At 42.6% G+C, this 27,637-nt stretch overlaps 1 protein-coding gene across 6 annotated transcripts in view; it reads left to right on the top strand.

Annotated features, from left to right (window-relative positions):
- The window catches only part of rbms3 (RNA binding motif, single stranded interacting protein), a 307,812-nt gene extending 281,282 nt beyond the window's left edge, over nucleotides 1–26,530 (top strand). For 5 of the 6 annotated variants that reach the window (XM_030411796.1, XM_030411794.1, XM_030411795.1 and 2 more), the window contains 4 exons: nucleotides 8,580–8,690; nucleotides 15,951–16,040; nucleotides 18,059–18,183; nucleotides 19,297–26,530. In XM_030411796.1, the coding sequence (XP_030267656.1) occupies nucleotides 8,580–8,690; nucleotides 15,951–16,040; nucleotides 18,059–18,183; nucleotides 19,297–19,300 (330 nt within the window). In that variant the 3' untranslated portion in view covers nucleotides 19,301–26,530. Of the gene's footprint in view, nucleotides 1–8,579; nucleotides 8,691–15,950; nucleotides 16,041–18,058; nucleotides 18,188–19,296 lie in introns of those variants that run through there. The other variant, XM_030411798.1, reaches the window with a different exon arrangement.
- The last annotated feature ends 1,107 nt before the right edge of the window (nucleotides 26,531–27,637 follow it).

The following is a 27,637-nucleotide window of genomic DNA, read 5'->3' as shown; positions in this document are numbered from 1 at the left end:
AAAAAAAAAAATTGGAGACTAAAGCTGATATGCTTTGGTGGACAGACTTTATTAGTTGGCTCTGTTTTTTTTTAATTGGATTTCTGATCTTTCTTTTTCTTTCCTTTGGAAATAGAGTAAATATTCTGGAGAGAGCCTTGTGTGTGAAATGATCCATTTGTCTACGAAAGGCAGTCAGAGAACGGTTGATCTGAGCGTGGAGAGGAATGGACCTCCCATGAAGACATGACAAATACTGTTACATGCTTCATCTAGCACCCTTATCCTCTCTCAAACATGCCCAATGCACACACACGCACACACACACACACACACACACTTCAAAATTCATCCAGATATCTTGTCCTCTTTAATGAGGACAAGTTAATTGTTTCTTTTTGGTAATAACCTCATTACTATGAGCATTTCTAATCATGAGCAGCATTAATAGGGATCAAAATAATAGTTTGGATCGCTCTTTTACACACAGACACATATACAGTTATTCATGCACAACAAAGCAACATGAAAAAATCTCAGTCATGGCCAGTAAGTAGGGATTAACGATGGTGATTTTCAGAACGTGCCAGAACCAAGATATGTTTTTCATATTGACATGAAATAGAAGGTAAACACAGGTTTAATTAATGACTTCCGTTCCATTTGGCATAGCGGAGACTTTCTTGTGAGCCAACATGCACAATAGCAGCACCTTGACTCTGTTTGACCCGACTGGAGCAGAATCTTAATTAGTGTCATTGGTAACACCTTTGTTTACCCTCCTGTTTACTGTCAAAATGACTGCTGGGAAAAAGGTCCATACCTTGACTTCGATGCCAGTCCCTGAACGATGCTTTTTTCGAAACCAATTTTTATGAAATCTTAAAAAAAGATTGCACTATACATTGCAGTAAAAAACTTTATTTTTACTACTACTTGACACTTTTACAGGCTCAAAGCCGTTTCATAGCACAAAAAAGAAACCTGTTTACCACAGTGTGGTGAGCCCTGTCACTGAGCGTGACCGAGTGTTTTTCCTGCATGCCTCGAGACAGCCAATCAACAGCCCTGTTAGGTCTAAGCATAACAAGCGTACTGCATGCTTATTGGCTCAGTGACACTGAACTCCCTAGGTGTCAAAATTTGGTCGAATTATCGAATGACAACGAATGGATACTCAATGGTGTCACGACAATTTGGTTGGAGTCATAAAATTATGGAAGTTTGGTGCCCAGCCCAACCAATATTAATAACCAATAATTAGTTGTTTGTCATTACACAACACATTTTTGTATCTTAAAAAGGAGTTAGATCTAGGGAGCAGGTAGGTAGGTAGGTAGGTAGCATTGATCTAGGTAAAAATACAAAATGGCATAATTGGGTAAAGCAGACTTTTAGGCCATTCTGGTTTGATCTATAATTGTAGCCTGCAGCACCTCACATTTCAACTGCTTCATTTTTAAAAATACAGGCTTCAGTGCTCAAACCTTTTTTTTTTTACTGCTAACATAATCTGCATCCTCTGAGATATTGCACCTGATTGACAGACAAATGAATCAATAAGTGGAAGGAGACTGATCAGTCATCACTCTTGTTTTCATTTCATTGTGGAGGATAAATAGATACACCGTAGATAAACATCTGTGCCAGAGGTGAACAATCCGTCATCGATGTCTGTCTCCACATGTTAATCAGTTAGCATACGTCCTCATGGCCCCTCAGCTGCTTCATTTCCACAGTAACGATCCCACTGTTCCCTTCAGGTTCCCACTGAGGCTTTCCAAAACCTTTAAAAAAAGTTTTTTCATTGCAGTCCAAATTTAAATGACTGCGACGACCACGATAAGCCGCTATCTGCATCAACGTCAACTCAAGAAGCTTCATTCATTGCATTTCATCAGCCTGCATTGAAGTGGTGTAAAAAGAGCAGTTCTCTTCCCCAGCTTAGTCTATTTCACGTTTCGTGTGGTCGGCAGTCTGTGTCGGTAAGAGTAGGGCAGTCCCTGGTAGTCTCTTAGCCCTGAGGAGGGATTCGTGCTTTGGATTAGCGTGAAAGACCCTGGTTGCTGCCTCCCTTTTTTGGGCTTACCCGAACAAAAAGGTGCCTGAGGGTATCTGGGAAGCTGTGGCCACAGCCAATGGTAGGTGAAGGCAAAGTAATGGGCAGCTTTTGTAGCACAAACACAGAAAAATAATGAAAAGCACACACATTCAGATCATGCTGGAACATTTTAAATATAGATGAAAGAAAAAGGCATATACACACTACAGTGATATTAAAAAATTCCATAATTCATGTGTAATTTTGTGGTTTCTATGGCCACAGATTCATTGCCTGCAGTTTATAAGCTTCAGGTGTGCAGGCCTGGAGTGTTAGGGGTCCCTGGCATTCTGCGCTGTATACAGTTACCAGTCAATCACCAGCAGATGTGCTATAACACCAGGCTTTCCAAACCAATAAGAACTGAGTGAATAAGCGCAGTCTGTGTACGTCTCACTGGAGATGAAGAAATGTATATGTATTACCTCAGCTGTGTGTGTGTGTGTGTGTGTGTGTGTGTGTGTGTGTGTGTGTCGTATTTACCTCAACACAAAACACACTAACACACACACACGCCCACAGCATCAGTATCCAAACCACTAAACTTCACATGGAGAAACCAACTGTCAAACACAGCGAGGAATGTGTTGAGTCGAGCGCGGGTCCTCTTTCATGTGGACGACACAAGTGATGCTTTGTTTGAGTGGAAGACGCAGGAACACAGCCTCTGTCATTGTTTTACGTTCTTGAGGCTTTTAATTTGCCTGTTTGGTCTCTTCCCCCCCCCCCCCCCAAGTTTTCATACTTCACCTGTCGGGAAAGCTACACTCACTTTGAGTAATGTTGTTCACTCCCCGTTCTTATTTCTAACCAGGCTTTTACTGATTTGGTTGGCAATGGCTGGACAGTATGCTTCGCTAGTTTCAATAACCACATGCCTTCTTGGCAGCAGTGAGACATCAAGGCCTACATGGTCGCGATCGGTGTGTGAGCTTCTCTTCGTGGCCTCAGGCTGCTTTCAGCTAGAGCGAGGGCATCGCCACTGCCTGAAGGTAGTGATATCTCAGCACTGGTTTGAAGCAACAGTGGAGATAGGCAATAATGTTGGATATTATAACCCGCAGCTGCAATAGAGATGAGTGGAATGGATCGCTGTAGGGACGCTTTCATCAGGTTTTTTTTTAGGGCTGATACTGATCAGTTTTAAAGTCATCAGAAGCAGACGATATGTTTCACAGGAATTTCACAGAAGGCTTCTGCAGAAGACTTCCTGTAAAGATGTTTTAAAGGTTCCATTGATATTTTTTTCACTCTACATATGATCCAGATTACTGTCTTTTCACTTTGAACAGATTTAAGTGCATATTCTAATACTCTATGGTTACAGAGCCCGTATTGAGCAGGTTTGTTTCTTGCCGTCTCTTTAAACTTTAGTGAGAACTGTATATTTCTTCTTGTTTCCTACAGTTGAATGTTTGAGCTTAAGCAGAAGGCTGTTTTCACAGTCATTGCTGAAACTGTACATTTTCTTAGTACTCATTGGAAAGCATGATTTGTGAAATCACAAATAATTTTGACATTAATTCTGGTCCAATATTCATCAAACAAAAATATGATGTTGAAACTTGAAGCTTCCCGTACATAACAAACACTGAAAATGGACTTTACAGTGAGGTCAGAGCAGTTAAACTGATGGTAGGTGTCATTTTAAGGATTTTAATGTAGTAATTTGACTCTTTTTCCCGGCAAAAATCCTGTCAGACACAGATTAGAGAATGTTTTTGTGTAGAGGTGACCTTTGTTAATTCTGTTAATTCCTATAATAAAAAATCATTAATAAATGTTTTATTCAAGTTTATTAAACCAAGGTCAATAGTTAACAATGAAATGCTTTATAAACAATTTATGAAGCATTTGTAAAGTTAGTAAATATCAGTTGCGTCTTTACAATAAACAATTGCTCCATAAATGTAATAAAGCATTTCATTGTTTGTTAACAGTGAAATAACTATCAAAAAAAGTGTCTTTAACTATAAATGTACCATTTATTAATGAAGGGTGCTATAAAGTGTAACTGAAATTCTTGGGTTTATTGCTATGTAGGTTTTTTGTTTTTGGCCTAGCATTTTTGGTGCATAATAATAAACATTGCACGCAGAAAAAAATATAAAGAAAGATTAAACACAAGTACTTCAAGTCAAGCTCAAGAACAAAATATAAAAAAATGACTTGAAAATATAAAAAAAACATTATTCAAAAATAGAACAATATGTTAATTAAAAGGAAGAGCTGTACAGTTTTGTGCAGGAATGTGCAAAGTATTCACCAGGGAATGTTTAAAAGTTCACAGCATAAGAGTATTTGAAATTTGCAAGATAGTTATCCAAAAAAAGATGTGTGTTCATATAATGCATCGTGTCAGATGTAGGCGTAGATCTTACACTGATCTAACGTGTTGTGTCTGTCTCTCCCACTCGCCTCATAGTCAGATGGTTTTAAACAGAAAGGCCACATTTTTTAAATTTGCATTCTCAGAACTGGATAAAATTCTGTGCAGCAAGAAACCAAATACTGAATTCCATAAGCGTGACGCTATCAACCGAACATACTGCTTCCCCGACTGCATCTTGAGTCTGTGTGGGGCTCGACAGGAATGTAAAACACTTCATGTGGCGGAGGTCTTTTAGCCGTAATGGATCAGGCAGTAAAAACACTCACTATCTGTGTGACTTTTATGTATTCTCGTTACACATTTTACAATAGTTATTTCTGATAAGCAACCCAAAAGACAAAGTGATGATTATGAGCTGATACCGATCAGCACTCCATCAGTTAGAGTGTTTCTATTGTAATGAGCGGCCATTAAAAAAACACGGCTGGTTGTAAGATTTTTTACAAGTTTTCTTATTTACTGTACATTGTCTGCAGTCGTTGAGTGTATATCAGCCTATTTAACAACCAGGGGGATTATGTCGTCTGTCTCCTGTCTGGACCAGGATCAATACCATCTTAAGCAAGATGGGTTTTTCACAGACACACCACACACACGCACCAAACATATGCATGCATCGAGGCGATCTGTAAACATCATCTCATACATTTGTGTCAGATTCATCTGTGGCATCCATTATCTTGCTCTTTGTCTGTCTCTCTCAGAGGACAAATCAAAAACACATATTGTCTGTTTGTGTCTGTCTCTTTCTTATTTTCTGTCCTCTTGAGTCGGACAGACACACAGCACGACAGACACCCACACACACACACACACACTAAAACCCCCTCTCTCACAGACACTCAGTCTCACAAACACAGAAAATCGAAATCACAAATCGGCTTAACTCTCCCTGACACGTCTGTGAATTAAGCCTTTCCGTTGCTCTCCCTTTCCCATTATAAAGGCATTGTCGGAGGCTGAATCGGTAACAGGTAGCCCACAGCTCCTGCTGCCTCCCTCTCACTCCTCTCTTTCTCCTTCCCTCTCTCCTCCTTGCTTCCTCTTCTTCTTCTTTGTCATCTCTGCCTTTCTCCCCTACATGTTCCTCAGCCTCCCCTCTCTAATTCTCTCTCCTCCCTCTCCTCCTGTCCGTCTCCTCTCGCTCCCATCTTCCTCATGACCTCCATCAGCTCTCTCCTTAATCATCCCTCTCCTGTCCTCACGCAGTCTTTCTGTCTGTCTCCTCGTTTCCCCTCGCCTTTTTCTTTCCTCGTCCGTCACAGCCAGTGGTGAAACGGAACTAAGCACTTGGCATTTTCATTTTTCGCTACTTTAAACTTCAGCTTCACTCCATTTCAGAGAGAAATGTTGTCCTTATTACCCCACTGCATTTGCGTGACAGCTATAGATACACATTAATTTGCAGGTTCAGATTTTCCACACAAATTGGATAAGAGATGGGTTCTACGTTGAGGTATTGTTAAAGTAATGGATCTGCATAGGTTGGTTAAAGTATGCCCCATCCTTCCTATGTTCTTAGTAATTAGTAGCCTTCATTTCATTTTCATGTATCCAGTTTATTTTGTTAGGAACAGTACATATTAATATTAGTATCACTGTAAATATGCCAGAATTAGCCAAGAGGCTGGTTTTCATCCATCGTCCCTGGTCAGATGTATAGTTGGCAACCTAAATTCGAGAAACAAAACAACAATCATGATGAAAGTAAGACGGAGAAATGGGCAGCAATAAAAACAGAGCAAATTGTAGCACAACAAAGCAAAGACAAACAAGTGATTTACTGAATCAGGTTGCACCATTAAAGGTGAAGACAGGTAAACATCTGCAGAGCTGCCCAGTGAAAAACAAAGACAGGAAATTCAGAAACAGTAAAGTGAGAAACATGGTACCGAATAATACCCCAACAAAGTTGAACAGCTCTCTGAGTGTAGGTCTCTACGGAGCTTGTACAAATGTTCAAAAACACAAGGGCTAGGATGAGAACAGATTGACCACTAGTTAGCTGATCGTGGATGGTGTCATTCTCACTGAGGATAGAAAAAATTAAAAGTATAAGATGCTAAAAATGGGTCGCCAAAATATACTTTGGCTGCTGTTAATAAACAAGGGTTGGCCTGTCCCAGTAAAGTCTATGTGTGGGAAACACTACGTTCAGTTGACCAGAGGCCCATTTGTCATGTTACCCATTCTCCGGAAAACAAAAGCCCACTGCTCTTAATATCTTATCTAGTTTATTTGGACATGCAGGAAAGGAAGAAGTCAGGTGACCTTCGTGGCCACGGTAACAATAATAAACTCTTGATTACCTTTGTTAAAGAGAAAGACTTTGGTTGCGTTTAGGCACCAAAATTACTTTAATTTAAGGAAAAGATGATGGTTTGGGTTCACGTAAGCATAGTAGTTTCATTAGTAAGTTAAGTGCATGGGTTGTTGATACCAGAGTGAGGGCTGTTAGAACAATAGCATAGCACCAGTTTCTGGTGGGGAATGATGAATTGAAGTTGGTAATCGTTTATTCTGTTTTATCTGTATAATATGCATACATACTGTATGTAGCTCAGAATTAATCATACTCATGAATTAATCTGATTATGCAATTCCAACAACACTATATTTTTGTCAGGTCAAGACTAATTTGAGGCACATCGTGGTAAATCTTCCCAGCTCACATTATTAATCAAACAACATTTTGATTGAGTGTCATGTCAGCCTGAGATGCAAAAAAAAGTCTGTAAGTGAAAGCCTCAAGTTTGTGTGGTGCAACCTGTTTTAATTTAATGATGCATAAATAATTTATTCAACTCTATGTTATAACGAGGTTAAGTTTCAACTACCAGAGATTGGGTTCACTCGGAGTTCTTCCTCCAACGCCGATCTCAGCTTTCCACTCGCTGTCTGTCTTTCTATGCCGAGCTGAAATTCAGGGAAGGATCACATGAAGCTTGCATATCGAGTGAGCGACAAGGAGAGAGGGAGTTAGCTGTGTTGAGAATGCAGGGAGTAGACAAGCAGAGCGATTCTGACAGGCTGTGTCTGCACAGTTTGTTCTCCAATAGGCCCACACAGAGTCACCAGTGGGGTGCGCACACGCACGCAAACATACTTTGTGGGAGTCGCGCACTCACACACACACACACACACAACTGTCAGTCTCTTTCACACTTGTGCACGGACGCTGTTACACACAGTGTGTTGCCGGCTTACCTACAAACCCACATAAACACTCTCACAACACAAAGTGAAAAAGAGAGGCGAGCAGAGGAAAGGGGCTTGGTTTTGAACGCGTTCCTCCCGAGGCTTCAGTGCTGGGGAAATGGAGCTATCATGACAAGGGATGAAAGAGCAACAATGGTTTCATCACTTTCCCTCATGTTCCACTGCACCGTGAAAAAAGAAGCTTCCAGCGTTCTCATCCGCCTGTTAGGGAAAACATGCCGCGCATTATACCAGGATGGGAGTGAGTGAGGGAGAGTGGGAGAGACAGGGAGGGAGAAAGCTTTCTCTCCCATCAATCAATGAACCGCACAAACCCATATTGTTGATACATCAGCAGCCGATATTGATGATTTTGACGGCACAAAGACAATAGTGTGTATCGATCTTGAAAAAGTCCCTGTGTTTTGCTCCTGTTTATCGACACTGTGCCTCTTCCTTCTCTGGCTGCATTGTCCCTGTGTCACCCCTTGCCCGGGCCCCATGCTTTTCTCTTCTTCTGTTATTATTGCTTTTATGTTTTTGGGCGATATGATCTCTTCCCCCAACTTGTCCTCCTGCTCACTTTCTCACTCTCCTTCTTCTCTCTAACCCTGAGTTCCTGCCTGTCCACCTTTAGCCACCAAGTCTCCATCCTCCCTCAAACTTTATCCTCCTCTTTATCCACCTTTATACCTCCTTTCTCATGCAAAATCAGTCAGCCTATTCTCTGATATTCATGTTAGCGTTAATGTTTTTCTTGAATTGTTTTTTTAAGATACTTAAAATGGAGCAGTTATTGACTTATGGAGCACTATGGACCACTTTGGGCAAGTTAATAGGGATCAGAATAAAGACTAAAAGTCATCAGTCATCTCACCTTCTCCCTGTCCTTTACTCTCGCTCCACCAGGGTGCAGTGATCACGCCAGCCATGGACCACACTATGTCCATGCAGCCTGCCAGCATGATGGGCCCTATCACCCAGCAGATGAACCATCTGTCCCTGGGCACTACAGGAAGTGTGAGTACCCGCTCGCTGCGCTCCAATGGAACCACCCACATTACACAAACACCCAAACACAAGCTTGTCTAGCTGCCATGCACCAGATGAGAGAAGCTCCAAGTTGATTAGAATAATGATACTCTCATCTAGATGGTCCACAGCAGTAAGCTTTATGAGCAGCAGAGGCAGTGGATTCTCTCCCCTGGATTCTGCCTTTAACAAAACATAAAACATCTTTACCCTACTATGCATATCTTTTAGGGGTAGCTTAAACAATTATATAAACCAAACATGTAAATGATTCATCCTGATTACCTTCTGGCTGCGGTCTGTCTGTGCATTTTTGTCCATTTCCATCCTTGACTTAAATGCACAGTGAAGCAGGTACCTCCTCTCCACCATGCCAACCTGGACCTTTGTGGGTGGACTGAAGCATTGAGGGCGAATGCATGATGTTGCTGACCCAAAACCGATGACAGTGATTTAATCAGAGAAAGAATAATTGTGCATTTAACTACAGCTGCACAGTATTTATCTAAAACAGACTTATCCTGCCAGCAGCAGCTAGTTTCAGCCGATCATTCTGTCGACAGCCGTGGTAGCAGTTAAACGTATATTTGTTACATCCGCCATTTTGTCATAACTGTGACCAAGCAAATATTAACAGGCGTTTTTTATTAGACACACTGTCCCATCTATAGCTGCTCTCTGATTTGTGATTTGTTAATGCAGTTTTTATGTGATCAGTTAACTGCTAATAACAGCAGCCATTACACTAGCTGTCCGAGGTACGTTTATGGTACCCAGTTTAATTTACTGTCGGGCTAACTGTTGTGTATTTTGCCCTTTTTCCTTTCACTCTGTGTGTTTACCAGATGGATTACAATGTTGTACTTTCTGTGAGGACCTGATGTATTGAAGCTTGTGATTGGCTTCCTTTTGTCTTTACAGTTTCACTGTCACTACATATAGAGACAACCCGCTCCCTCTATAGGTACAAAAGTACAAAAGCACAACAATTCATTAGTTTTAGGTGATTATACACTAATGAAAACAACGTCTAAATCCTGCACACGAGTATCAGGTCTTGTCTATGTTTGTGAGACTGGCTGTAATTTACTGTAGGTTGATTGAATCAGTAACACAGCACTTTACACAGCTTATCTCAATCTTTCAGAAAGTACCATTAGTAAAGAAAACATTTGTTGGATTGATGAAGGAATATAAATGCAGGATGTAGCGTTTACAGTGTGTTTTTTGTGGCGGTCAATAAATCCAAAGCTTTAAATGCCCAGGTGCACTTTAAATGTATTTGTGGCTGTTCTGCTGTTACTCCTTTTCATCACGCCAGTCCAGCTATGCAAAACATTTAAAAGTCAACATCTGCTCTTAAAGAGTTGAGACAGAATATTAAAAAAAAGAAAGCAGTAGGTGTCCATTAAGCAGTTGGTAGAAGGACCAAGTAGAGGCCTTTTTATCTTTCCGGAACATTGTTCATGTAGCTCGACAACAAAGTGCACATTGTGTAAGAGATGAATTTTACATTTCCTGTCAAGAAAGCCAAACCTTCTTAGGCTGTCGCCACATGTGCTCTGCCACGGAGCTGCCGTATCATTTGTTTGACGCTGCATGCATTCGTGGCCAGATATTGAGAGAGCATATTTCCTCCCTGATCTTCCACATTAAACAGATTTCCTGTGAAGCTTAACAGTGTGACAGAGCTCTCTATTCTCCACCTTCCTCACTTTCACCCTCTAATTTCTGTGTCTCTCTTACACTCTCTGTCTCACTCACTCTCTAAATCAAACATCAAGTCTATCACTCCATCGGTTTACTTTATTCCACGCACACACTCGCTTGCAGACACCGGCCCCTAAACCAGGAACTCCCCCCTGTTTCAGGATCAAGTCGACTTAGAGGTGTCACACAGCTCTGAAGCCTGACTTCCTGCCCTAACCCCGCTGCCCCGGGGGCAGGCAAGCAGGCAGCTTTGCTGCGGGACTACGTTTGATCTCTCTGTGTGTGTTTGTGTGTGTGTATGATTGAAACAGTGCTGTATTGTACAGTTATCCATGTGTTTCCAGGTGAGCTGTCAGCGACTGTGACGCCATGTTGGCTCTGTCAGGAATGCCCCCACCCTAATCTGCCCCAGCTGTGCTAACAGCCAGGATTAGAGACAGGCTAATCTATGATGATGGCTTCTGATGTTTGATGGGTTGAATTATAGTAGAAAGTGGGTTAAGGCACTCTCTCTCCTTTTTTCATTTCTGGTTTTTCTGTCTGCCTCTCCCCTTTCTGCCTCCTTAGCCTTCCTGAGGCGATGTGCTGTGTAGCATAACTTCTCCATGGCTGAGCTGCACACAAGGCATGCCACACTATATCATCTATCAGAATTGAGACACGTTTCCTATAACTCTCGTTCTTAAGCCAGATGTGGAAGCCCTTTTATACTGCCCAATTGAGAAAGACTGTTAAGAGAGGGGTTGGGAACTGAAATCTGTACCTATCCGTGTAGTAAACTGGACTTGACACCACATACTCTTAGAGCACATTCCTCATGTATGCACACATGTGGCGAGGTTGTTTTGATTACCCCCACTGGCCACGTGACTCAGCTTTCACCCCAGAAGAGCACCTGCCATAAGTAACGTCTCCAAAGTCAACAACTTTTCACGACAGCCTCTGGCCGCTGAAGGAGGAGCCACACCTCAGAATACTCTTGGCTGTTCCAGGGCTCTCTGCGGCTGTTTGTGTATGGCTGTGGCTTTCTTCGACTCTCCAAGAAAAGAACCAAATGTTCCCGGTCCGCCCAGGCTGTGACACTGGTGTGGTGACCATGGCTTTCCGAGAAAGGCAGTGTTATTTTGCAGCGAGGATCGGCACGGAGGGTTAAGGAAAACCTCGCCTAGTAATGAGGAAGCATGGAGCGCTGCCTGTGTGTGATGGTCACTGCTTTGGAATTCATCTACTTCACCAGAAAAACAACTTCTGTAGTCACCCAGCTGAGTTTGGTGACTGTCTATCTTGAACAACTTGATTACAGAATGCTGAAGAACCTCAGGCCTGCTGTTTATGAATGGCACACATAAACATGCCTTCCATGCCCCCTCACTGATTTAATTTACCAGGTTTGGTGCCTATCGCCCCATTACTGATTTATTTACCATCTTCGAGCTCTCGCCACTCAACATGAGTCTATCTGTGACACTTTGTTAGTCACTGTGCATGTGTGGATGTGCACACGCTGTCATTTTTAGTATCCGTGTGTGTGTCAGTGTCTGCGTTTGTGTGCGAGCGACACAGTGTTTGACATGACAAGAGGTGACCTTCCCTCTGTGTTCTCCATCCTACTCCTGTCACTGCATGTAGAACCCAGGTCTCTGTTGTCATGGTGATTGACAGCCTCTCTGTCCCTGGAAGACAGATTTGTGTGAAGCGCTTCCCTCTATTATCTGGGCCGTTTCCCTTGCTTTTCCATGACAAAGTCTAAGTACAGTGAGTTATTCTGCATTTCCATAAACAGTGCATGGCTATATTTAACCTTTACTCACCCGGGGTGAAGTTAACTGAGCGTGCACTCTCTCCTCGAGAAGCGTCTCATTCAAACAGTAACACGTGTTGACACGTTGAGTCCCTCGACCACTGAGCAGTTAGGTCCTTTTACGGCGTTGTTTTTTGTTTTGTTTATATATCACAATGCATTCTGAATGGGCTCTTAGCCAAGAAATGTGAATGTGGTGCGTGAGTTGTGCCACTCTTAAAAATGAATTTTAATGTTCTGCAATTGAAGTTTGTTCTCCAACTTCTCATGTTCTTTTTAAATGTATTCTGAATCTAAATTGTGCTCTGAATATGACCTTTATTCTGAATTTAAATTATATGTTGTTAATTTGTATGCATATTAAATGCATAAACTTACAGTAAGCAAAAGACGCTGCAGTGCAGTCAGATTTGTGCCCGATACTCTGAATTTTGAGTCGTTTTGTGGGATGAAGTTAACCGTTTACTGCATATTTCAGGGTCTATTTAGAAATCTTTTCACTAACTTAAAGATGTGCCAATCAGTATTTTACTATTAACAATGTTAAAAATAACTTGTGAACTGGATTACTCGTTGTGACAAAAACACAGGTAATTATGCAGTTTTCTCATGAGGGTCTTAGCATCTTTGCTCATTGTTTTTACAGCCTTCAACTGTAGTGTAGTAGAGGGAGAATACAGTGCTGTGACACCGGATAGCACTGAAGCATGTAAACCTATTCTAGTAGTAACCCAAAATAAAATGATGAACCTGAAAATGAGCATAATATGTCTCCTTTAACAGAAGTGCTCCAGAGCGCTACGAGGGTTCAAAAACTCCACAGGGTACCTTTAATACTGAAGGAGTAATATGATATACTGTAAAAGCCCGCTGATAAGAATGTGCTTAAGGAGGTGATTAAAAAGATGACAGTGATTTTGCCAATATACATTACTGCAGGCGGGTGGTTAACAAAGCCTGAGGGCCGAGATATGGAGGGCTTTTCATGGTGAAGTAGTACAGCACTGTGATTCACAGCCGCTGGTGTGCAACTCCAATAGCTTCCATCGTGTTGGAGCCCCACAGCTAAGATCAATAGTCATCAGAGCCCATCCCCTCGCTGCTCTGCCATTAATAACCCACACTGAGTGGCTGGATGCTCTTGCCTTGACCAACTGTTATCCTCCAGCTTGCACACGATGCAACAGAACAGCATGTCAACACGGAGGGGGATGAATGGATGTGGAGTGACAGACATAGAGGCGGATGATTTATTTAAACATGCTAACGTGCCGTGCTTCGTCTCCACCCGTGCCAGAACAACAATTTTCTGGAGAAACAGAAAACTTGAAAGCAGAAAGTAAACTTTCCTATCATCCTTGTGCCCATCAAACAGAAAATTGCAGTGCCTTCTAAGATGCAGAGGCCCAAACCACTGTGGTACCAGAGTGGTTCTGTCTATGGTATGGATTTTTGTCCTTGCGCTGCTGCATTGCGGTCTGACTTTATACTGTAGTTCTAGCTGTATGTCATGGAGAGTGATGGTGGAGAAGAGACTTAAGGAGTCCATTCACACCAGCCTCGTTAAGGAACTATTCAGGCCTCCTGTTCATCAAACATACGCACACGCCATCTGTTCCAGGCGCAGGTGTGTGTGCGTGCATGTGCATAGACACGGTGGCTACGTGTGTGACTGCAAGAGTGAAACACCATTTATTGCCAATTAGGGATGCTTTATATCGCCCAAACCTGTCCCCTGACTATGGACAGGGAAGTATTAAAAGAGTTGAAATTGGACAAAAATCATCTTTATCACCATGGCAACCCGATTCACTGTAGCCAGGCTTGACATCCCCCTGACTTTCCACAGCAGCGACTGCAAAATATGCCCCGCTCAACCTGCCACATTAAATAGGTTAACTAATGGTTATGGTAGAAGAAGAAATCTTATCTTATTAAATTTTCTTGTTAAATCTAATTTAAATTCCTCTCGCAGTCCTGCAGAGAAATATAACATTTCAAATGGACATTCTCCCTTTGACAGGGAGATTTTGATATTGCTAATTATCTCCCGCTTCCCTTCATTTGCTTTCATGCAGCCCTCACAGGTGAGTAGGCTGAATAAGTTAATGGGAAGGAGAAGGCGAAGGCAAAAAAAAAAAAAAAAAAGACCAGAGGAAAATTGGTATGCATGGTTTAGATTCGCCAGGGAGAAGGTCACTTCAACAATCTGATAGGCCCTTTTAGACGATAGCAGGTTGAGAGAGAGCGGGAGGGAGAGAGCGCGAGTGACAGGAAGGTGAGAGGGAAGGAGCGATGACACAGAGAGGTAATGTGGTAATGTGTCAGGAAGTCTGGATATGCCACCTCACCCCGTCCTGAGTGTGACAGCCCTGGAGGTGTGATAACCTTAAATTCACATGCACGGACCCACACAGTCATGCGAACGCACACTAACATCCATCCCAGGGCATCCTCCTGGCCATGTGTAGCGACGGTGGGGGAGTTAATCACCCATGTCCATGGCCTTTAGCTGCTCTCATTAGCGGTGAGCGGTGGAGCCGTACCCGATCCATTAGCAACGCTGCCGGTAATGACACTTCACCAGCACCGCCGGGCCCACGGCCAAGAAAGGCTCCGCAGCCCGGCACAGCCCCTCCATTACCGCCTCCTACTGCATACTGCCGCCACGCTTTTTAGCACCGGTGAGGAGGGACTGAGAGGCGAAGGGAAAAAATAAGACAGGCAGAAAGGGATTGTGCTTCCCCTTTTTCCTTGGTCCGGAAAAGCAGCAGGAAGGCAAGGAGAGGCAGAGAGGCAGCCTGGTGGCTTTTATCTGGGATCACATCCGCTGGCGCTGTACTGCAGCATTATCGTTCCAAGCCTCTTTGTCTTTGTCTGTCTCTCACAGGCTCACACAGAGACACACACACAGACATGCATGTATGTTCCGGACACACAGGAGAACACATGCATACGTTACGTCTACTTGCACAGCCGGACAGGCAAATCCTGATAACTCATCTTTTTATGCACAGGCATGTGTTAATTAAAAAGAAGCACACACACACAGGCACTCTGTAAATCAGGCTTACAGAGGCACACAAGTTCACTACGCATACACACAACATTCATTCACAGCAAGTCCCGGAGAAAGCCTCACACAAAGTGCTGTGTCCTCATTCATATTGCATGTGAAAGCCCCTCGGCTGTCATGTTACCGAACTTGTGTCACGTCTGTAAAATGGCCATCACGGAGAGAGCGAGCACCCAGTTAAAAGCCAGGGCAGGCATGACTAAAGGAATATAGGCCACAGGCAAGAGACCTCCTCCTTTCTCCTTCCTCTCTCTTTCTCTCCTGTCATTTCTTTCAGCTTTCTTGATTTTTTTTTTCTTTCATCTTCTCAGCTGTGGTCTGGTGCGTTCGCTTGCCTGTGAAGTTTTGGTGGAACAGCAGGACATCTCCTCTTCCTCCTGCTCCTCTGTCTACCTCTTATACATCCCTTCTAGCCTCCACTGCTCGGTTGAGAGCGCACACACATTCTCTTAGCGCCCTCCAAAGGACGCTGAGGACACTGCAAGCTCTCGTTCCGGATGATAATTGCAGTGAATGAAGCTTCCAGGGAATTGTGAATTTGTCTATCTTGCCCCGTCTTGTATAGGGATCGCAAATTTTTACGAATGTGAGTGTGTGTTGCATGTCGTATCTCTGTCACGGGATTTTGATATATGTGTGTGTTTTTTTGTTTGTGTTTCAGTACATGACTGCTGCAGCTGCCGCAGCGCCTATGCAAGGGACCTACATTCCCCAGTACACTCCTGTGCCTCCAACAGCCGTCCCTGTCGAAGTAAGACCCGCAAACATGCACGCGTTACCTACCAATAAATAGTAATTGGTCTGTGTTCACCCAAAGGGGGACATCATTACTCCTGACAGCCCACTCACTTAAGCCCACGAGCGCCCACTTTCGCCCATTTCTGAGACTGCTTGCCACATCAACACATCCAAACCATCATTAAATAGACAGATTACATTTGAAAAACGCGCTCTGAATTGCTCTTATTCTCTCTAAACTAATGGCCTCACACTGCTAAGCAAACAGCCCCGGATATGAAAACTGCAAGCAAAGCAGGATGAGTCAGAAGTTTTATAGTATTTGGGAAAGACATTTGAAGTCAGACTTTGTCACTTCTTCGGCGGCTGTCTGAGCTCCTGGCAGGTTCGTGCAGTCCAGTCTGAGAAATGATGAGCGCGGGAAGCGGGGCGGGCCGGCGAGGGGAACGGGCCGGCTGTCTGGCGGCTGACAGTGCAGTCGTATTCAGATGGACTATCAGTCGTGTATCAGATGACAGCAGCTGAAGTGAGACACAGTGCCGGCGGTGCTATCTCTCTCCTTCTCTCTCCCCGTCCCCTTTCACAGCCGGTCCGGGCCGGTAGGTAGCTGCAACACACACACATCCGTCAGCCACGGAGGTATGGTTAGCCCACCAGCCACGGACAATGACAGCTCCCCCTGACAGAGCCATTAGTCGCTCCTCCCCACCTCTTACGTTCGCGTCCCCCTCCTCAGAAAGTTCCCCATGAAGGGAGGAGAGAGATGTAGTTGTAGTGTAGCCCCCGGCGCCACTTACCTATTTCATCCTCGGCATCGTCCTCTCAATGCCAGCGTCAGCAGCGGGGTGTACATCACTGTACCAGCCGTGTCTGGAGGGCTGATGTATGGACAGGACGCAGTATCCTTGAGAGCTTGTTAAAGGTGATTGAGACGACTCGGTGATGGGGACGATCGGTAATGCCAGACACATAAAAAGGCTCAGAGGTTGTTGTGATGAATTCAGCGCACAAGGCCATCTTTAAAGACTTTCTCAGACACATCTGCAGGCGCTTTGGAACATTTTGTACTTTTTTTTTTGTTTTTTTTATGCGTATATGTTCGACTCATATACACTGATCGACATGCAGTGTCAAATCAAAGAAAGGGGATTCACTTGTGCAATCTTCGTTGTGTGTTTTTATTTAACCACCCAGTTTAATGTTTCTTACAGTGCTTTGCTGTAACTTGAGTTAAAAGTTCAAATGCAAAACATGTAGTGTTGTTTGAAGTTCAAAATAAAGATATCGTGTTGAAATATTACTTCAGACAAAATGAAAGTCACCCATACAAATAGAACTTACCCTACCCTTGTCTGCTGTTACATGTACTAAAATATTAAAATAATTCTCTGGCAATAAAAGTAAGTATCAAAAGTACAAGTAATATTGAATTATACTTATAGCTACAGGTATGCATATACTGTATGTTATGCGTCAACGTATTACTGAACTGCCATTTTTCTTATTTTTGAATCAGTGTTATTTTGAAATCTGATCACCATCAATCAATCATCATCTGAATTGGCTTAAAAATGTGTTACTTTGGCTCTGATGTGACCTGCAATCAGCAAAGTAATAAGTAACCAGAGTTTTCAATAACTGTAGTGGAGTAAAAAGTCTTATTTGCCTCTAAAATGTAATGTATTGGAAGTATAAAGTAGTCTGTGGGTGTGACCTGTCTGTCTGGGAAGTTCGATATACTTTTATATCATGTCAAAACAGATCTGTTGTAGCTTTATTATTGATATGATTTGAATAAAAAAAGCCCCTTCAGCGGGATGAATATAACAGCATGAGAGGGCAACTGTCTCCTCCAGGACAGGAAGGACATGCACCAGTACAGGTATATCCACAGAACAGACAGAAGTCGAAGAAAAATAGTTTTATACGCCTTCAGTCACGTACTTTTTCGACAGAAGTGACTAACCGTTGCAGAGAGCCGCTTGTTAGAGTTCAGAGCTGACACATTTTCCTCCCCCGTGTGTCCTTCAGGGAGTGGTGACGGACGCCTCCCCCCAGACAGTGGCTCCCTCGTCACAGGAGGTGGCGGGCCAGCAGCAACAGATCCAGGTGGACAGCGCTGCCGACCATGTTCCTGCTTACTCATACCAGTCCAAGTAAGTCGCACGGTGGAGCTGCTGTCAGCCGCTTTAACATTCCCTGCTTACAGGGCAGGTTTTATTATTTAATATCAATACATTTTTTATTCACCATCTTTTAATTTTAATTTATCTCAAAAGGATTTGTCAGTATATAATGTGAAACAATATAAATTGCGACTGTCTGTGTTTATAAGGTCATAGTTGGAAAAACGGTTTTGTATATATTTTTTACATCTCGTCTTGTAAGCACTGTTTACTTATATCGGGTCATTTCGTGTCACATAAATTCACAGACAGGTTTATTACTCACTCAGTAAATCTAACTTGTTTAGACGAGCTTCCAAACTTAGATATTTATACAAGCTTGGTAGTGATGTTGTGTTTATTTAATATCGTGACGCAGCAGAAAAGAGATTCGTTTTGAACATTTTGAGAGAATACCAGTAAAAAAAAAATACTTTGAATTGATACAAAACTGAGAAAGACAAACCAGAAGATAAGAAAGTAAATTTCTTTTTCTTTTTCTTTCTCATAGTTGTCCTTTACTGACATTTGATTTATACTTAACGTTGTTTCTGGGGGAATACAAGCATTACATTATTGCTTTATAGTTGCAATTGCTTATTTTTTATATTCCAGCCTGTGATGATAACATCTAATGGCAAAGGGAGGTTTAGCCGGCTCTTCGTCCACCACTTAGTACTCAGGAAGTTGTTCAGTAATATTTAAATAACAGCCAAGTTTAATATCAAACACGTTAGTGGCAAACACAAAAAAATCTTCTGTCTTTGACAAATACTTCCAGTTCAGCAGCGCAGTATAAAATACTGATCTGGAAATAAAGTAAAATGAAATGAGAGGACTAAGAGACGTAGTGGTGCCATTATAAAATGACTGTAATGATTCCTGACTGCTGTTGTCGTTCTGGCAGCTCTTCTGACCCGATCAGAATTGCTTAACGTGCTTCATTTTGCTTTCAGTCTTCTGACTGCGCTGTCAGCTGTCAGCTGTCAGCTCCGTTGCTTTTTTTTCTGTGTTTGTAATATTGTGCTTTGATTACAACCAAACGAACCCCTCCTCTCCTCCTCTCTCTGTCTTTCCCTCTCCATTTTTCTCCTCTTTCATCAGATAGCAACGGCCTGAGCGAATGTTCCTGTGACAGCGTTGCCTTGAGACAGAAGGTGGCTGCACTGTGAATGTGAGGAAAAAAAGAGAAAAAGAGAAAGAGATTGCTTCCAGATTGCCCAGGCACCAAAAAAGAGACACTTTTTTCATTTCCTACCTGGCCTACAAGAAAAAAAAAGAGAAAAAAAAAACTCAAGACGGAGGTAAAGAGTGCTGAGGAAGGGGATGTGGGGGAAATTGCTGGGCACAGTGCAAAGAAGTGAAATTGTTTAGTCTGGGAACCTGCCTGAAGGGGCTGGGCTGAAGCTTGAAAAGTTTCTCTAAGAAATATCTCAACCAGTAAAGAAAAAAAAGGAAAAAAAAAAATAAAGAAAAAATGACAAAAAAAACAAAACAAAAAACAGGTTGAATGCGCAGATAGGTGATGAAGTTTATTTTGTAATTAGAAAAAGAGGAGTCAAGTTTGAGATACACACAGAGATTGTCTTCCTCAGATATTAAGCTACAATTTTCTTTTCACTCTTTTTTATGTTCTAGTGTTAAATTTTAGTTTTCTAGATATATTCGAAAAGTGTTTTTTTTTTCTTTCTTGAATCTTCATGGCCTTAATTTGAAGGGCGCCAGAAACTTTTTACAGAGTTCAAAAGTCTGACGTCTGGTTAGGAGAAAAAAAAAAACTAAAGTGAAACGAAATCAGTCTCTTGGACCACTCGGAGGGTACAAGACACTGGATGAGTTGTTCTAAAGAGGAAAAAGAATCTATCACATAAGCTGTACAGATTTAATAGAGAAGAGCTTTTTTCGTTTCTTCATTAGAAGAAAACTTTGATAATTATTATGTCAGAGGTAACTAAGTGTCAGAAGAAAACAAAATGTCTGTTTGGGGGGAAAAGACTCGGGGGAGGGCGGTGTCGGGGGGGAGATGCTTTGAAGAGATTTTTCACAGTGAGGAAAAAATGAAAACATAAGAAAAACACGCTGCATTGTAGATGCAGTCTGTTGCAAAATGCTGAACTTGTTTTTTATTATCATAATTATTATTTTACATGGCAAAAGTTGCTGTCGATGACATTAGTGCTTTTTATCTGCCACATTTTACCTTTTTTATGAGCTTTAAGATGTTTTTAGCCCGCTTTGCTTGTCACACTGCAAAAAGAAAAAGAAAAAAAAAAGACGAAGAAAAAAAATTATAAAATGAACCAAAAAAATAAAAAATTTACGGAAAAAAAATTCTGGCAGTGAAATAAAAAAAATCTGTAGATTCAGTAGGAGCTTACGGTTTAAACCAATCAGTGCAAAAGCAATAGAAGAAATTGTTGACAATTTCTGTAGTCTTTCCTAGTTGTGGATCAAATGCAGCCCGTGGATGGCCATTTTTATACCAAAGATGAAGAGACACTCTGAACCAGAGTTTTTTTGTTTTGGGGTTTTGTTTTTTGTTTTTTCCTTTAAATTTTTCGGTTTGATTTTGTTGTTGTTGATGTTGTTGTTGTTGATGATGTTAATGTTGATATTGTTGTTGTTGTTGTTGCTGTTGTCGTTGTTTTGTTTTTTTTATTTGACCTTGATGGCCGGACCAGTCCTTACTATCCTTCTTGACATCTTCTTTTCACCGGGTTTAAGCTACAGCTCCATGGTTGTCCAAGCTGTTACACATACACACACACACACACACACACACACACATACACACATCTCATCATGCACACACTTACTGTACAACCTCACACACACATCAAACAGTATTTAATGTGTGATGCAACCTGTGGCAGTCCTACCAAAAGTCCTTCTTCTTCTTCTTCTTCTTCTTCTTCTTCTTCTTCTTGTCTTTTTTTCCTTTTATGTCTCGTCAGTTTTGCGATGCTTTCACACACCGTGGGTGCATTCCACCTCTCACATCCTGCAGGGAAAAACTTTAGGAAAATAGATTCAGTGGTCGTCGACACATCGCCTCCAGCTTCGTCCTCTTAGTGGTTTTCTGTCCTCTTGTCTCTTTATCTCTTCAATTCAACCATAACTAACTCAAACATTTCTCAGCATTACTGAGCTTCAGAGTTGAACCGGGAATCTCCCTGCTGCTGTTTGAACTCGTGTTAATCTCCAGTCATGTAGAATCACCAAACCCAGATCACTTTTTGTTGAGTATTTATCTGCCTAGAATACCAGATGAGTGGTGTTTTGCTGCATATTGTACATCAGGTAAGTGAAAAAATGCTCTATAAAACTGACTTTGAAGTCTTTAGTAATGATTGCATAAACTTGAATTGAATCTATTTGGCAGCCAACGAATTCTAAAACAACTGAGGGCTTTCCTTCGATTCCGCCGTCTTGTTTTTAGGGTAGATATGAAGCTACTGCCAGCATCTGGTTAGCTTAGCTTAGCACAAAGACTGGAAACGGGGCAAAACAGCTAGCCTGGCTCTGTCCAGTAACAGAATCCGTCCACCAGCACCTCTAAACCTGACTAATTAACACGTTATATCTCTTTTGTTTTAATCCGTACAAAAACATAATTGTACTCATGTCCAATCAAGTAAAGCTACCAGCAGAGATTCCAGGAAGTTACTGTGAAGAAATGTCACACAGGTCCTTTAAAAACACGCCTGAAAAGAAGCTTAATTGACTCTTTTAAAAAACCAGAGAACTTTGCTTTGTAGGACCTGTTTACACCACCATCACTCTGCGACACTAACGAGGCATGGCAGCAGTGTGTTTAAAGGCTAGGAAAGGGCCGTCTGTCTCGAACATCCTCCTGATCATTTGCCCAACCCAAGCAGGGGAGGTCAGCACACCTGTGGGAGCTAACTACACCCCTCACCAGCCATAACAAGACGTTGATGGCAGCTCCTTCCTCGATCCCCCCGCCACTGAGTGTCAGTTACACCCCTGTTTGTCCCAATTTGTTGCACAAACAACCCCGTCTCATCCCATCCTGTCTCTCCATCCCAGAGCTGTGTGAGGTTTCCAATGATTTCATCTCCGAGGATTGTCCCCTGAAGAAATTGCCTGTGGGACAGCAGCCATTACAGCGGCCTTTTGTGTGTCAGGAGCGCTGTGTGTCTCCTCTGTTCGCCCATGTCCGCCTGCACTGCCCCACTGTGGTCGTACAGCACTAAAAGAAAAGAAAGATTTTTTTCCTTGCTTCACTGGCACCATAAATGTGCCATGGCCGAGCCGGCTCCTTTTGCTCTCATTTTCCCTCATTCTCTCCCTCTTCCCCTCTCCTCTCTGAGGTTTCTTCTCTTTATTGGATGGTGCAGAAGCAGAACCACAAACCAATTTCAGTCACTCTCGCAATGAGGCTTGACGGGCCCAATTTGTCTCCCTCCGGGGCAATAGGATCCACTCCAGTGTCCCTCAAAAGACCCCTTTCTTCCAGACAGAGAGGGAGCTTTTTGTTTGGTGACAATTGCAATTGAGCTCTCGCAGTTCATGTGACTCACTCCAAGTCCAGTGCTGCGTGATGGCATGTTGTGTGCACATTACAGGCGAGCTATGTCATCACGCGTGGCGATGTTTGTAACGAATCAATCAAACTGTACATCGAGTGCCTTTTTCAAAAATGGAGCTTCCAAATGATTCCAAATGTGAAAAGCAAAGCACACGGAACAGCTCGTTCGATTCAGCTGTGCTAAAGAAAACGCTACACGAATATTGATGCCACTCTATGGTGCTAAAGAGGGAGCGGTCTCGGGGGCTGGTGCCTTCGTCGTGTTTGGATGGCCACTGTTGATCATTTGGCCACGAACGCACACTTGGCGGGCCACCTGTCCACTTGACGACACACAAAAGAAACAGGCACAGGGGTTCCTGAAGTGAACTACCGTCAAAGCCATACGTACATTATCTCCTCAGTCACAATGTAAATACCTGATGTGTATTCTTTTTCCTCTCCACCAGCGGAGGTCAAAAGCCAAATTCCGTCACGCAGACCGTCTCTGAATGACCGTTCAGCTGTTTATTGTCCAATTAAATCAACACCTGCCCTTTTCCCTTTCATCCGATCTGACACTCTACATCTGCTTCCACTCGCCTCGAGGCTGTGATTCGCTCTTATCTCCCAATGAACAAGTCCCCACCACGTAACAGTCTTTAACAGCTAATAACTGACAGACGAGCTCCCCTGACTTGCCCCTCATCACTCGTCTGTTTCGCATGAAACTCATTGTATTCCATTTCTAAGTGTCCTAATTAAACAACGGAGCTGCTAAACTAAAAACGCCACCAGTTTTAAGCTAGTATGTGTGTGTATATCTGTGAGCGTGCGTGAGGAGCTGCTTTACTCGACAGCTCAGCTATTAGCATGGTGAAGAACACGGCGTAGCTATAACCGAGTTCTCTAGACATATACAGCTGCTGTTTTATAGAGTACAGAAGACATTGTTGAAGCTTAATAGGACTCGTAATGCAGGAGTTGCACATCAGAGAGCAGGGCGTCCTACGAAATGGCCCAAGATTCAGTAGTAATGGCATTACAGGAGATAGGATTACAAATAGCTGAGAGATTATGGAAAAACTGCACAACAAAGAATATCAGCTCTATTTTGCTGTTGGAGATTCAAGACAGAAAAAGACGTTAAGGCGTGTGTTTGCTTTGGGTGTATGCTACCAATATATCACAGATCTGAAAGATTACCCGGCTGAAAAAAACAAAAACAGAAATGGCTTTTTCTTAATAGCACAAGGGCATAATGTACCTTTTCAGAATACCAATACCTTTGTGGAAGTGTATAGAAGGCATGCCTGCAATTTTAAGGAGGCTTTAGCAGAAACACTCGGCTAAGTCCATGTGTCAGCACAAACCAGGAGCCGGCTATACCAAGAGACAAAATGTATGTGTGTGTGTGAGAGAGAAACAAAGAAAGAAAGGAAAAAAAAAGAAAGAAAGAAAGAAAGAAAGAAAGAAAAGACAAAGGGGGAACGTTAGCTACTGTTGCCGGGCAGAAGTGGTCATAGCCTTGCGTTTCTTTCGACGACCCCTCTACAGGACTACAGTCGACCTAACTTAATAACAAACACTCCATCCATCCGTTAACGTCAATTTTGTTCCCTTTCTTTGAGTCTACTTCAGCATCTTTTTCAGCATCATTTACAGAAAAATACTTTTTTCTGTTAATTAATTAGTACATTTACTATTTATTATTAATTGTTATTATAAAGTGTTACCAGTATATTTCCTGAGCTCAACCGTGTATCAATAACAATATTTTCAGCTTTAGAAAAAATTTAAAAAGACTCTTTTCTGTTGCTCTCTAGTCGTCTTATGATCTCACTCCTAGAGAGGATTGTCCCAAAATCTGGAAGCCCGTTTCAGTTAATTCGCAAAGTCCAAGCTGCATTTTGCATCATGACATCATGACCGCTTGTGTGTCAATCGTTTTTGTGAAATGGGCTCATGGATTGTGGGAAACTTAGCAGTTATCACATTCATTATTTTCAGCTAACAAGACAGCGTGTTGGAGGTTTAACATCCTTGTTAGCATGTCAATCATATGTCTGAATAAAGGTTTGCATTGCTGCCATGGTGCTAGAAAAGTTTATGCAATCATATAATAAACAATTGAAATAAAGTACATTGATAACACTTGATAATAACCACCATTAAAGGTGCAGTATGTAAGAATTTTTGTTCAAAGAGTGTTGGAGCTATGTCGAAGACGTCTGTGTACTGTGTTGCAGAGATATCTATCAAGTTATCATGCTAACCGGCTAGCCCTCGGTTTGTCCTCTCCAATATCCATAGAGCTCCTAGTCCAGACTGCTAGCTCCAAAGCTAACTGGCTAACTACAAACGGCAGCTGCAGTAACTCTGGTGATCTGCTGCCCCCTATTTGTTTGGATGATGAATTAGAGCGGTGGCTACTTCTTACATACAAATGATACATTCAAAGTATTTCATTGTTTGCTAACAGGGAAATAACTATTGACTAAAGTTTGATTAACTACACATTTACTATTTATTATTAATGGTTATTATAAAGTGTTACCAGTATATTTCTCCTGAGTTTAACCGTGTATCAATAACAATATTGAAACTCTCACTCATCTGGTGCCCCAAGGGAAAAAAATCTGATGCTCTAAACGGTTTTCCAGCCACTGTTTGATGCAGGAAGACGTTATAATACTGTACATCTGCAGCAAATGATTTTCACAGTCCTGTTTGATAACACACACACACACTCTCTGAACAAGGTAAATATTCTCTTCTGTGAGCTTACCTTCCCTGAGATACCTGATAAATACAGATCTCGAGACGTTATCTACACAGTCGTTCTCTCCAAGGCGAGGTACTTCACTGCCTTTTAAATAAATAGTCCTCTCAATCCGTCCCCTAACTCAACGAAACCTCACAATCACTGCCGCCATCTCCAAATGTGGCACGTCCCGGAGAGTCATTAATTCCCCACTGTCGCGGGAGTAAACCCATAAAACGTATCACATGTCATACTCGCGGATTCATCCTTCCGAAGCCGAGTCGCGGCCGTTCCACATTGATCCTCCTGTGTTAGGAAAACAGTAGTTCAGAGTTACTCTCACAGCTCATCTCCCACAGAGTGTAAAGGAGAACCGTGGCTCAATAACTCATCACAGACCACCACGTACACACTCACGCACACACACACACACACATACTCTCCACACACATAATGCAGTGGGAAAATTGCTCAAACTACCCCCCACAAGAGCGAGGCCCCGTGCTTTTTAATTGATGCTTCGGTCCACCTTTGATGAGAGCTATCGATTGGCCACACAACCCCAGGAGCTCAGCCAGTCAGCCAGCCAGCAACTACCCCCTCCGCCCCCCCCCTCTCTTGGAGTTCAAACAGCTCCCGGAGAAATACAAAATCCAACAATGACTAGGAAATGGCCGACCAAATTGTTTAGAGATAGCAAAGTGCGTCAGGCGTGGGATTGGTTTAAGGAAAAAAAAAAAAAAAAAAGAGGAACTATTTATTAGGACAGCAGAGCGGTTTTTAATTTGTTGTTTGTTTGTTTTTTTTGGTTTGGGTTTTTTTTTCAGTTAGTTTTCTCTTTTTGTTTGTTTTGGTTTTTTTTTCACTTTTCTTTTTTTCAGCGCCGAGGAGGACATGGTCACGCCTCACACACGCTGCTCAGTGTGTGTGATCTTTGAGAAAAACTATCTGTACATCTGTGGATGTTAGGATTTGACTTGGGTTTTATGAGTTGTTTTTTTCTCTCTGATGAAGCTTTCAATAAAAAAATGTGGAAAAAAGCACCACGGAGCGCTGTGTTTCTTTTCATCTGCATCGCAAATGATCGCGTTTCATCACAGCTGGCTGTTTTTTTCGCCCGTCCTCGAGCCATTATTACAGAAACTTCTATTATGCACCGAGCGTCCTCCGAGGAAAACACACACACACACACACACACGTCGAACGCACCATCTTCCACACAGCCTATTATCTATATGACTAAATTGCAGTGGGAAGCAAGAGGAAGCCCTATTATTATTATCATCCAGCCTGATGGCACATGCTGCACATTGACCTTGGTCCCTCACTTCCTCTCATAATTACAGCCTTCGCAAATGGAGCTAATACCTCTCGATGGGATTTCCCCCCCATCACAGCTCACAGGCACTTGATTGGGCGTAAAGTGGTCATAATCAAAGATGGAGGAGCCTGCCGGAGGAAGGAGTGGATCGATGGCAATCAATCCTCCTCTTCACTCTCATTTAGGCCCAATCAATTGCTGTCCTTGTCACCTCCTAGGGACGCCTGTTCTGTCAATACCAGGGCTGCACAGTAGCCAAGTTTCCACCGCCTGAGACGTCTCGGCCAAGATCAAGGCACCAAGGCCGGCACTCGGAGACAAAAGACATCTTAATAGAGAACAATTGACTGCTTGGATTAGACCGTGTGTGTGTGTGTGCGTGTGTGTGTGTGTGTGTGTGTGCACGCGCTCGAATGTACATGATTGGGCCGTCAGGAGTCACAGCTTCCTTTTCTTTTTTTTTGTTATGCATCTGAGAATACACTGCAGCACCTCAGTGCTTGACAGAGATAACTGCCGGTGTAGTACATTTACAGCAATTTAAAACATTTTACTGCTCTGAGAGACTCCTCCAGGGTGCCGTGGTTTTCTCCACCGCACACTCACATGGCTGTTAAATCTGGGAAAATGCAGTGGGATCCTTTATCGAGTGAAATGCCACAGATTCAATCTCACTCCCTCGGAGCCAGGCAGCCTCCTTATCTGGACTTATAGAGATGTGGCAGCTGAGCACCACAAGGGTGCAGCATACCAACACAGATGTTATCTGCTGTATTTATTTCACAGAGGAGCGAGAACCGCCTCCACACACACGTACAACCCACCACCA

This window comes from Sparus aurata, chromosome 3, assembly GCF_900880675.1.
Source record: "Sparus aurata chromosome 3, fSpaAur1.1, whole genome shotgun sequence".
In the NCBI taxonomy this organism is placed as follows: Eukaryota; Metazoa; Chordata; class Actinopteri; order Spariformes; family Sparidae; genus Sparus; species Sparus aurata.
Note: the sequence above shows the minus strand (reverse complement) of the source record. Positions and strands in the feature narration are given on the sequence as shown.